General features: G+C 43.0%; 1 protein-coding gene across 1 annotated transcript in view; it reads left to right on the forward strand.

Moving 5' to 3' along the window:
- Positions 1-2,379: 2,379 nt before the first annotated feature.
- Positions 2,380-12,455, forward strand: part of GNA13 (G protein subunit alpha 13) — a 35,584-nt gene continuing 25,508 nt past the window's right edge. The window contains exons 1-2 of the mRNA XM_019637773.1: positions 2,380-2,870; positions 5,344-5,570. Of these exons, the coding sequence (XP_019493318.1) occupies positions 2,588-2,870; positions 5,344-5,570 (510 nt within the window). The 5' untranslated portion in view covers positions 2,380-2,587. The remainder of the gene's footprint in view (positions 2,871-5,343; positions 5,571-12,455) is intronic.

Genomic DNA, 12,455 nt, shown 5'->3' on the forward strand with positions numbered 1-12,455 from the left:
CTGTTTCTATGGATTTGTCTATTTTGGACACTTCATATAAATGGAACCTTAAAATATGTGGCCTTGTGTGTCTGGCTGTTTTCACTTTGCATGTTTTCAGGGTTCATCCATGCTTTAGCATATATCAGTACTTCATTTCTTTTTTTTTTCTTTTTTTTTACCTGAGGCATCCTGCCACCTGTTGGCAGCTCTGCAGCAGCTCAGCTCAGGCCGGGAATCGAACCGGCGACCAACTGAGCCACTCGCCTGGTCCCCATTTCTTTTTATGGCTGAATAATTCCATTGTCTAGATATACTACACTGTATTTATCCATTCATCCATTGATGGATATATGGGTTATTCTCACCTCTTGCGTATTCTGAATAGTTCTGCCATGAACATAGGTGTACAATATTTTCTTTGAACACCTGTTTTCAGTTCTTTTGGGTATATACCCGAGTGGAATGGCTGGGTCCTGTGGCAATTCTATGTTTAACTTTCGGAGGAACCACCAAATCTCTAACTCATTTCTATGCTTACAATTTCAAGGTGGCTTAATTACCAGACAGTTAGAAGCAGTGGGACTGCTGCAGCCAAACTCCAGTCTAGGCCCAAAGAGGTATCTTTTTCAGAAAAACTGATTAGAAGAGCGAGGCTCGATCTGAGCCATGCTTGTTCCAACACAAGGTTACAGGCTTTGAACAGCTTTCTCTGCTGCTCTACATGTCACAACATGAACTGGCCAGGCAGGAATACCTTCCTGCCCCCTAGGCATCCTTGGTTCTCTATTAAGTTGCACGTACTTTGGGGGGGGGGGGAAAGGCTAACTACCTAGCTTACAGGCTTCCTGCCTCCCATTTTTGTAGAAAAATTCAGATGAGAATCTGGAGTCCATGTAGAAATGATGCTTGGGGGCCAATGCTAGGCCCCTGTCCTGGGCAGTGGTTAGTCTTTTCATGGTTGAAGAACAGGGCCTCCTGAACATCAACTGAGACAATAGATCTTCCATCCAGGGTAGACTTTTACCATGCATTTTGCCTGAAGTTACCACCCTGTGACTCTGACTTTATTAATCCACAGATACTGAGCTGAACCTACTCCACTGTGTATATTGTAGATTGTCTACCCTATACGCTTGGCCAGGACCATAGGAGATAGTCCTACTACAGGCATTGTTGACTGTTTCCACTTGAGTGAGTCATGAGGCTCCTCAGCCTTTAACCCTACGCTGACAGTAAACTGGATTAGCACTGATTTTTTTTTTTAAATTTAAACCTGTTTCATGAGCTTCTCAGAATGCTGACCTCTTATCTCAACTGCCCAATAGGTAGTTTCTGAGCTACAGGAGCCCAAAACAAGAGTATTACAGTTACACTGTCAAAGAGACAGATCAAAATGGTGTTGTTTTTTTTCACTTGAAACTAAACACTAAGAATGAAGAAGGTAGCTTCCAGGGTCCCTGCTACGCAGTCTCTCTGTCAACCCAGCTGTCACTTTTTACCTGTCTCCTGGCAGCCCTTTCAGGTGTCCTGGCCTAAATCTGCTGTTAGAAGAAAAACAAAAATGTCCCTTGGCTGGTCATATCCTCTGTAATCTGGCAGGAAACCTAAAGTTTGCCTGCTCTTGTCCTCGGTCTGTTTGCTTATCGGCTTCCTTGTAGGGAAGTCTGTATCAGTGTCCGGTTTAGGGGGATTTTCACCATGACCTCACCCCGCTGCAGCTACCATCCACTAATTTCATCTTGGCAGCTCGGATGGGAATCCACATTGAGACATGAACAGCTCCTCCTAGCATATCGCGGATTAACTTCAATTCCAGTTCTTTTTCTTCGGGAGCGGGGGGTGTGGGGAGAGCATCTTTGCAGGGGTCTGAGAATGCCAAAAATAGTTGGGTGGGTGGATTGATGACGTTGGGTTCTCTATCGTTCGGGGGTTGGGAGAGCCGGCTGTGAAGGAAACCACCTTATGAAAATATACCCCAAAACCCTCCAGGCTCGCGCCCGCTGTCTACATAACTTGCCAGCCGAAGGCTTGGAAATAAGGTGCGCGAACGCTGACAGCAGGCTGAGGGCATGAAACCTGGGAGAATGAGGGGCGGGAGCAGTTAGGAAGCCCAGAGGGCAGTGTCCGGGATCTGGTCTCGGGCCTCCAGGGCCCTAAAACGTAGCCCTTCTGCCCGTAAACGGGCGCAGCTAATTAAAGGAAAACAGAAAGTCGGGCGCCACACGTTTCTGCCCGGCCCTACCGGAGGCCACGTGACCACAGCGGCCGCGCGTACGCCAGCTAGCGCGTAACTCACCCGTAAAAGGCGGGAGGCGGGGGAGCGGCCGCTGCGTGCGCGCGCCCACGGGAAGCAGCGGGCGCGCGCACGCGCCGGGGCCGCCGCCCCTCTCGGGCCCGCCCTCCTTCCCTCCCTCCCCGGCTAGCCCGGCCCGCCCTGCCCGGCCCGCCCTGCGAGTCAGTTCGCTCGTTCCCTCCCTCCCCCGGCGCGCTCGGGCCGCCACAACGCTCCCCGCCCTAGAGCTCGTGGTGCCGGAGTCGCCCGCCGCCCGAGGAGGAGGTGGAGGGAGCCGGAGGGGCCCGCCGAAGCGGCGGCGGCGGCGGCAAGATGGCGGACTTCCTGCCGTCGCGGTCCGTGCTGTCCGTGTGCTTCCCCGGCTGCGTGCTGACGAGCGGCGAGGCCGAACAGCAGCGCAAGTCCAAGGAGATCGACAAATGCCTGTCCCGGGAAAAGACCTACGTGAAGCGGCTCGTGAAGATCCTGCTGCTGGGCGCGGGCGAGAGCGGCAAGTCCACCTTCCTGAAGCAGATGCGGATCATCCACGGGCAGGATTTCGACCAGCGCGCGCGCGAGGAGTTCCGCCCCACCATCTACAGCAACGTGATCAAAGGTGCCGGGCGAGGGTCGGAGCCGGGGGACCGAGGGTCGGGGCTGCGGCAGGGGCCGAGGCCGGCGGTGGCCCGCGCGGGGCCGGGCACCGCCCTCGTTCGCTCTGTCCCCGTGGAAGGACCGGGCCCGGCGGGCGGGCGGGGAGGATGGGGGCGCGCCCCGGGCACTGGCCCTTTCTGCCGAGGGTGCCTTCGTCCCCCAGGGGAGGGGATGCCCGGGGGCGCCCAGCCTTCCACCTTGACGCGCGGGTCGGGGGCACGATTGGTCCCCCACCCCCAACCCCGCCACTTGCCTCGCCCCCTCCGAGAGGGAAGTGAGACGAGCCCGGTGCCCCAGAGTGCGGGGTGACCTCGCCTCTCTTTCCTCCGGACAAGGCAGGAAGATCTGAGAGCCAGCTTCAGACCCTACACCCCCACCCACCGCCCGCGGCGCTGCCTGCCCAACCTCGCCGCCCGGGGTGGGTGACCCGAGTCACATGGAGTCGGTCTGTTCCCAAATCCCTGCTTCCTTGGCCGCCTCCTGAGCGAGGCAGTTCTTGAACGGTCGCAGTAGGGAAACTTTTGCCCGAGGCTCTTGTCAAGGGCGAAGGGTGACAGCCCTTAGGCCCTTTTGAACAAGGGTATGAAACTTGATGTCATGTTTACTGTGCTGGCAACCAGGGAAGAGTAGACTCATATAGTTTGGTCTAAAATCAGTGGTTTTTTGCTCCACTGTCAGGGTCGGGCAGGGTGTTTGCCTGTAATCACTATGCAAACACGTTCCACTCTCATTTTTGCTTAATAACTGGGGGCGGGAGGGAGGGGGTGTACCACACCACTTGCTTCTGTTATTTAAATGAAATTGTGCATTGACATAGAGAAACTTCGGCCTAAAAGGGATGTGGAGCCTGTACAGGTGGTCAGTGAATCGGTGTCAGCCTGGATTTAGACTCTGCTTGTATTTGACAATGTTCTAAAAACTAAACTTTATTTTTACGTGGAAAATACATAAGAATTTTATTCTGGGCTTTCAGAGAATTAGAGAAGATGGTTTTTATTTTGTCACTTGGTGATAATTAGCACTCATTTGTCTTAATATCAGATATTTTCTACTTTATAAAAGGCATTTTGGCAAAATTGAGATACACAGCCTGGTGCTTCAGGTGTGTCCAGATTCTTTTCATTTCATCTGGGTAGCAGTTATCTAGGAGTTTGCAACAGATTTCAGGTCTTTTCAAGCAGTGCTTTATAAAGTGATTTCTGTTTGTTTGTTTTATTCAGGAAGTACTCAAGCTACTCCTTGGGGTCACTTTATTTTCTCCCAGGACTGAGTAGGGGAAAACTGTTTGGGGGGGTGGGGAGTATTGTGGGATAATGACGGGAGAAGTGCACCAGGCTGGGAGCCACAGGCCACAGTGAGCCCCCAGCCCTAGTACCACTGCAGCTAAGCTGTACAGAACAGTTGTATTTATCCTATCTTAACGTTTAGCACAAAACTAATTAAGGTCTCTTTCAAGGCCACAGACTTTGCCTTGCCAGTCCTTATATTGAAGGTACCTTTGTATCCCGATGTAGCTGAACTTAAGGAGTTAGTTATGTCAATGAATTTGAGTCAACATGTTAACTGCTTATGAGCCAGGGAAACACCTGGCTCTTAAATGTGCACTGGGTCCTAAGTGTGACCTACTTTGAGCATTGATTATGAGATGAAGTAAATCACTAGGTACATACTTTTTTTGAGTTGGCATGATCAGAAAATGAACAGCAAAACAGTTTTTCAGTTATCCAAACAAACGACTTGATAGTCGTGACTGTTAAAATAGACCAAAGGTAACAGTTTAGTGATAGAATGTTGGGTTTGAACAAATCTCTGTGAGTTGAGATTTCTGTTTTTCTGCATTTTTTTCTGCATTTGGTCTTCCCTTTTAGAGAAATCGAAGGCTATCCTATGACTTACACTGATTTGAAGCTTACTATGGAACACGTTTTTTGAGTTTTGAATGTGTTTCTAGAAGACTCTGTGTTGTGTTAAGCAGGGTGCTCAGGGACCAAACAGAACACAGAGCGATAATGTTTGGTTCTTGGCATTTTACAAATAAAGGTCTTTTTGAGGGGCTTAGAAAATCTTGGTTGCAGCCATTTACTTTAGAGCCTGAACTTTAGGCTATGCAGCCTAATTTCTTTCTTCTTCACTAGTTTTGGTTCTCTTGTGATTACTTTCTACCCCAGAAGTTATTTTACAAATTGGAACATGTTAAAATCCTTCAAAAAGAGTAATTGTTTAATAGTCTATGCTTTCCAAGGCTCTAATTTTTATAACTGTGAATAATTTAGTTTTTTTAAGCTCTGAGAAATTACGCGTGTCTCTTTTGATGTTCTCCATTTTTGGAGGAGGTGGGCCTGGAGTACTTAAGAAGTTTAAGAAAATAATACTGGAAGAGAATCTATGAGAATATCTAACGGCTCCTCTCACACTTTTTTTTCCCCTTAACAAAGGTATGAGGGTGCTGGTAGACGCTCGAGAGAAGCTTCATATTCCTTGGGGAGATAACTCAAACCAAGTCAATGGAGACAAGATGATGTCATTCGACACCCGGTCCCCCCTGGTGGCCCAGGGAATGGTGGAAACCCGAGTTTTTTTACAATATCTTCCTGCTATCAGAGCATTATGGGCAGACAGCGGTATACAGAATGCCTATGATCGGCGTCGAGAATTTCAGCTGGTAAGAGATTTGTTCTTTTAAAATGTTCTGATTTTATTTTAATGATGTTTATTAATATCTGAGTCTAACACGCCCTTTTCACTGATACCTACAATATATCTGTGCAGAATTTTAGCCTCAGAAATTGAGACTGCTCTGTAGGTGAGCTTTTTATACTAAGCAAGATAAAAATATGGTAAACCCCATAAATTTGGTAAAACTGTTATATTTAATTGGTTGTTTTTCTTTTTGAAAGTAAGATCAGAATGATTTTCAGACACTTCTAATTTTGTTCTTTTGAAAATAATTTCCTCCCAATTAACAGCAATAATATTCATCCTTCTAAAAAAAAATGACCTTTTACTCTTGGACTAAGAGTTCAATAACTGAACTAGGTTCAAATGTGCTATTTAGAGGTACTCATTTTATGGTACAGATTAATATAGAAGAGATTAAAGTCCTTAATAATGTTTTAACAGTCATTGTGCTTTTTCTGTATTTGCTTTCTGGTTTTGCATGTGTGTTATTTTTTAAGGCTCCTAGACACATTTAACAAATGCTCCTTCTTAAACAAAAAAATCTTAGTTATTTTTTGGACCTCTGTTTCACATGGGAAGCACCTAGAATTTATTTTATATTTATTTTTTCTACTTTGTCTTAAACAAGACTACCCATAAATATTGTAGCTGTTACACAGCATTGAAGAGAGGGTAGAAGAGAAAGGATCCAAGTTCAAGATACAAAAATAATAATTAAGAGATTTTTTGAAATCAGGTGTTTTGTAATTTAATTGTGAATGCTTTGATTGTTTTCTGGTTTATTTGCCAGAGACCGGAAAGATCACAGGAATGATAGCAATCTAGACTTTATACAGTTTGGAGGTAGTTCAGATCTGAAGTGTTTTACTGTCATATCAAAATAAAGTGACAGTTGTAAGTAAAACCGCTTAGAAAGTTGTTTGATGATGTCGTCAGCATTAAAGCAATCCACATTTAGGGGCGTGGCTGCAAAATGATGTACACCCAGCTGTCTTTCCTAGTACCTTTTTTTATAAGATTTTATTGGGGGAGGGGAACAGTGTTGGGGGATTGGGGAAGGGGACCAGCCAAGTTGTTGTTCTTCAGTCTTCGTTGTGGAGGGCGCCAGTTGCCATCTGGCTGCCCGACGGCAGCTCGTGGTCACTCAGCTCAAGGTGCTGTGTTTCATCTTGGTTGCGGGTGGGCGTAGCCACCATCCCACGCAGGAGTCAAACCCTGCAGCCTTGTTAAGAGCGCACGCTGTATCCACTGAGCCATCCAGGCGGCAGCTCAGCTCAAGGTGCCGAGTTCAGTCTCAGTTGCAGGTACGCCCACCATCAAACAGGCAATCTTGTTGTTACACCAGCTGAGCCATCCTGCCACCTGTTGGCAGCTCAGCGACAGCTCAGCTTGGGCGCAGCATCACTGGCCCATGTGGGAATCAAACCAGTGGCCCTGTTGCTCAGAGCTTGCACTCTTAAGCCAACTCTTAACCGACTGAGCCATTCGGCTGGCCCCTATTACCATTTGTACTCAGAAGCTGTCTTGGCTATTAAAAGTTCTAGGGAAAGAAAAAAAAAGTGTTTATGATAGCTTTTTGTAAAACTGATGCCAGAATCTTAACTTTCTCTGAATTATGACTCTTCCTGCATATCGTACAACCTAGCACTTGATTATGTACTTACTGTCTTATACAGTTCCCTTCTTTGGTGTATGCATCTTGTCAAGTATAGTGTCCTTAATGAAAGGCAGAGGCTATCTCATATTATTGTTAAAATTGAGTAGCTGGCAGCATTATATGTTGAAATTTATTAAATTAACTTGACAGGTGACCTTCATCCATGTCTCAGACTTGTGGTTAATTTTTGTCCTGTGGTCAGTACTTGTTAAATTGTTTTTGGCAGTCTCACATGAGTTCCTCCACACAACCCTTCTTGCCTCCCTTCACCCTCCTGTTTTTAAGTGCTGTGTATTCTCTTTTCTTCCTAACAAACCATTCATTTTCTCAACAAACCACACTTTCCACTTTCTCAGGATGTTATTCATCTTCCCAGGTCAGGGAAGAAACATCCATTGTAATAGCGTACAGTACATGTTGACTGAATGAATAAATGACTGTACTCTAAAGCTCTCTGTAGAAAAGTGCCATAAGCCCATTGAGGTGAAGTTGGGCTTCACTCACACTTTTGAATTTGGACGTTCAGATCTTACAGTTTCATATCGAAACTGTCTGGTCATTGTCGAGAAAGCATTCCTAAGTATTTACTTGCCATTAAGGGCAGATAGGTGAAACCACTCAGGATGAGGAGCTGCATGTTCTGGACTTGAGCCAGCTGATGCTTTAGGAGCATAGACAGCATCATGGGCAAGGAGAGACAAGTTCAGACATACTTTTTCCCTGATAAAATGCCGGGACACAAGAAAAGAGGAGCGGGGCAAGATCTAATTTTAAACTCTTGGAGACCAGGGGTTTTTATCCCCTGTATATCCTTGGCATTGTTAATGGTACCTGTTCTGTATAGTAGGTGCTGAATTATTACGTTGCATTAATGACTGGTGTACTTTTGGATGCTCTGTGGTGCCTGGCATAGTATTGGATACTGAGAAGGCACTTGGCTCATTTAAATTTTTCCTCAGCGTCATCTTCAACTCTTTCTCTTGTCTACATACAGCAACTCCCTGAATCTTGCCTTTTCTGCCCCTCCTGAGGCTCTTGCATTCATTCCCACTTTTCCTTTTTTACATTATTGTCCTAGTACCTCTTGCTTGGAATCCCAGGTAATCTTGGTCAAACACAGTGTGGGTTTGCTCAGAAAGCGTTTCTCATCCTCCATTGCCGCCAAAATAGAGTTCAACCTCTTTATATGAGTCAAGACTCTAGCTAGCTTACCTCCGATTCCAACAATATATTTCATTAGGTCACTGTACATACCCTGTAACCCCTCAGTTCCCACCTATTGTGATGTTCCGCTTCTGTGGCTCTGTTCACAAAGTGCCTCCATCAAGGTTTTCCATTACTATGTCTGTTCATTAGGTCCTACCCTTCAATTAGAATAGTGGTAATCAAATTTTAATGTGACTAAATGAAGTCCAGGAGCCCCTTGCATCAGATGCACAGGAATGCTTGTCTAATACAAAATAAAAGAAAAATAGATTCTGAGGCTTCATCACAGGAGGACCTGTTTTAGGAATCCTGGATATGGGACCCAGTGATCTGTATTTTTAGCAGACAGTCATAGGTGATTTGGATGAATTTGTTCTTGGCCACACTGAGGAACCGTGCTGTAGGATGGAAGCTTGACCCAGTCCTCCTGGCTGGAACGCCTCTCCCCTGTGCTCTCCGTGGGTGCTTGTTTTCTAACCCTCATCTGCTTGCCTGGTTGGAGCTATTTGCATTCGTGTTTGGTTCTCCCATGAATGGAGAAGTTCCTTTGGTATGCCTTGTTTTTTTCTCTCTCACTAGCATAGGACCTGACACTTATTTTATTCTCTTAATTTTTAGGCATTCTGATTATAAGGTTCTTCTAGACAAAAAGAAACATCCCACATTAAGTTCCTTCTGGGAAATATGAATTATTTCTGTATGCTCGTTTGTTAATTTTCCAGGAGATGGGAAATCCTTGTATTACAGAATCATAACATTTTCTTTTTTGATATGTTTAACAATGTATGTTCTTGAATCTTTGATAGAAAGGGTAAACATCGGGGGAATGGGAGGAGTTAGCAGATAAAATAAAATTAGCCATTTTTGTTTTAACTAACAATTGATGATTAAACTTATTAATGCAAATTGAAAAGCAAAAAAAAAAAAAAAAATGGGGACAGTTTTTTAGCCTGTCTGTGGCTTTTTGTTTTAAGATAAATGACTGCCCTGTAATCAGTGTTTGGGACAAGGGCTAGGGTAGTGATGTCACAGCTTAGGTTTTTAGCAGGCCATTCGTTTGTTAATAATAACTTCGGGTGCAAACATGAATGTTTTTTTATCCCAAGTTCTGAAAGGCAAACATTTCCTTTTCTGGTTAGTTTCATTATGGGTAAGCTAAATAGCTTACTGTGGAAAAAGAAAAATCAAGCACATTATAGCTTAGGGTACCATTCTAGTTCTTAGAAACTAGCACACTGAGGACAATATATCCTAAGAAGTGTCTCTTTTAGTACTGGCTTAAATGTTTGTAATGTTCTGCTTTGGCTGTGCATTCACTGTAACCTGCCAGTGCACTATTGAGACACCCTCGCTTTAGAAAAGCCTCCTATGTGACAATAGCTAGGGAATTTGGTAAGTTAGATGACTAAAGAGATGGGAGTCCAGGATTGGCTGGGAAATGTATAAAGAGATACGTAGCAAAAGGAAAAAGATGACTAGGAATCACTGCCAATTAAATATTTTGGAATTTTAATATACAGTTACTTATTCAGAAATACAAGCAAAATTTATAGACCTGGTTATATAGGACAGGAAAGTGTGTGACACTGGGAGGAACACTAGAGCTTCCTAGTTTCTACGAACACTTTAACATTGTCAGCATTAATACAGCTTCCTGTAATGACCAGTGTTTCTTTGCAGTGCCTGACACCAAAACCTTATTTGTTATCTTAGTACCTTCAGTTCGACTTTATTTTTCTTACTCAAGTAGTACAGTTTGTGCTTGATGATAGTTCTGTTTCTCCAAGCTGATGGAGTAGTTTATTCATTAAGAAAGAACTTCCCTCAGTCTGTGTAACAAAGTAACTGTTTAATCTCTTTCATTGGTTGCTAAAAAAAGAGATGAGTGGTAAGTAAAATAAAAATTTTAGATTAGGGTAAAATATTTCTTTATTTGTACTGCAGTATTTCATAGGTTCGAAATACTAGAGAGTTAGGCATTGGTTTATTCTTTAACGCTAATTTGGATTTATGTTAAAAAATGAATCTACTTTCAGTTATAAACTTAGCATGTTTCTGCTGGAGAAGGATTTGGCTCATTTTGTCTATGAATAAAATCAAAACAAGACTTGGACTTCAAGTTTCTAAATACCTATTGTCTACAGATTCCAGGGTAGGGTAAAATACTTCAACCTATATAAAATAAGGATTACATGCACCATTAGTGATTATAGAGATTTTAAAGCTTATAGATAGGATCCTGTTGGTGAATTTTATCAGATGTTGGAGTGGTTACATTTTATCCAAATCTTGGAAGCCCAGAGCTATAGTACTGTTTACATCAGAAACAAAGAAGGTGTTTTGCCATGTGCTTATACAGTACAGCTTGTTGAGAGAGTGTGTGTGTGTACACACATAACATGCATGCACAAGTGTATGTCTTGACATGTTGTGTTATGGTCACGTGTTCATGTGTATATCTTGGTTTTGAGGGTGGGGGTTAGAAATTTGACTATCCGTGGGTAGTGTGGACTGAAGGGGGAAAGTGTGTGCTGAAGGGATTGCAAAATACTGTGCTGGTTTTTGTATTATGTTTTATTGCTAAACAAAGCTAATGATGCGGTAATTTATGCTGCTCTGAAAATGTTTATTAAACAATTAAGGGATAAAACAAGGAAATCATTTTGTTATAGAAAGCTAGACATTATTAGTTTCAGAATTCTTTACCAGAGTGTGGACCTAACCCAAGAGAAAGAGGTTTGTGAGCTCGCTTTTAATGAAAGCATAATGGCCAATAGACTCCCTGGATTGAACATTATCTGTTGACCTTTTACAAATAGGCAGCAACCCAATCAAATTGAGGTCTCTAGTCATTAGCTCAAAACAGATGCCAATTTCTTTCTCCAGAAAATTAATTCAAGTGCTGATAATTATATCACTTTTTAATACCTTATGCTTTATCAAAATGCCTTTGTACTGTTCAAAGTTCTGTCACATACATTATCACAGAATTCTTTTTAAAAAACAGAGAGAGAAATAGAATACATGTTATTGTTCCCATTTCACAGGTTAAAACATTCAGATGTAGAGAGGTTCCTTGATACTTTGGAAAGCAGAGCTAGTAAATGATGAAAGAATAGACACTGGAACCTAGGCTGAGTCCTGGGCCACATCACTGGCCACTAAAACATTTTACAAGCACTCAAATACTATATCCGTGGAGCATTCTTTCTCTCATTCCCAGGCTTTTCTGACCAACACCCATTCACTCAAATATTACCACTACCCTCGTAAGTTCGAGCACATTATTATTTTAAATACGGGTAAGATTTTATTAAGAATACATAGCATTGCACTGATACATACCTTTTTTTATATTCTGAACTTTCATAATATCCTTGTGCCGTTCCTTTTTTACTTTATTAACTTAGATTATAGTTATGATACAAATCATCTTAAATGTCATTTAATTACAGTAAATTTACTAACTTAGACTGGTGCCGTTCATCCTAACCACCATTCATCATGGTAAAGGCTGTTTGAATCTTCACCTCCTTGAAAACTAAATGTTCTGCTAGTGGCCCTCAGTGGATGTTCTACCAGTCAATGTGGTTTTTATTTAATTTTTTATGAACATGGTTTTTCATGTACCCTGAAAAATAAAAATTTAATGGCAACAAGTTGTCTGAAAGGCAGCCATATATTTTTGTTGGAAATTGGCACATATCTGGTATATAGTTGCTCGTGGTTTGGAGAAGCGGTTATCAGAACACTTTTATTCTGTTATTATGAGCTCCTTTGCAGTGTTTCTCATGTAACTATCACACTGTTCCTACTACTTATGAGCATTCCAGAGAGCAGTTTGTTGCAAATTTTTGTTCTAGTTAGAAACTATCTTTTTTTTTTTTTTAAGGCATATTTCTGGAAATTAACAGTGATTATGTTCTTGTTTGAAAGTACTTTATTTTTTTCTAACTACATAATATAATTCACCTTTGTCTATGTGGTGAGCATATAGATGTGTAT

The sequence above is a fragment of the Hipposideros armiger genome, unplaced genomic scaffold (genome assembly GCF_001890085.2).
Source record: "Hipposideros armiger isolate ML-2016 unplaced genomic scaffold, ASM189008v1 scaffold_34, whole genome shotgun sequence".
Taxonomy (NCBI): Eukaryota; Metazoa; Chordata; class Mammalia; order Chiroptera; family Hipposideridae; genus Hipposideros; species Hipposideros armiger.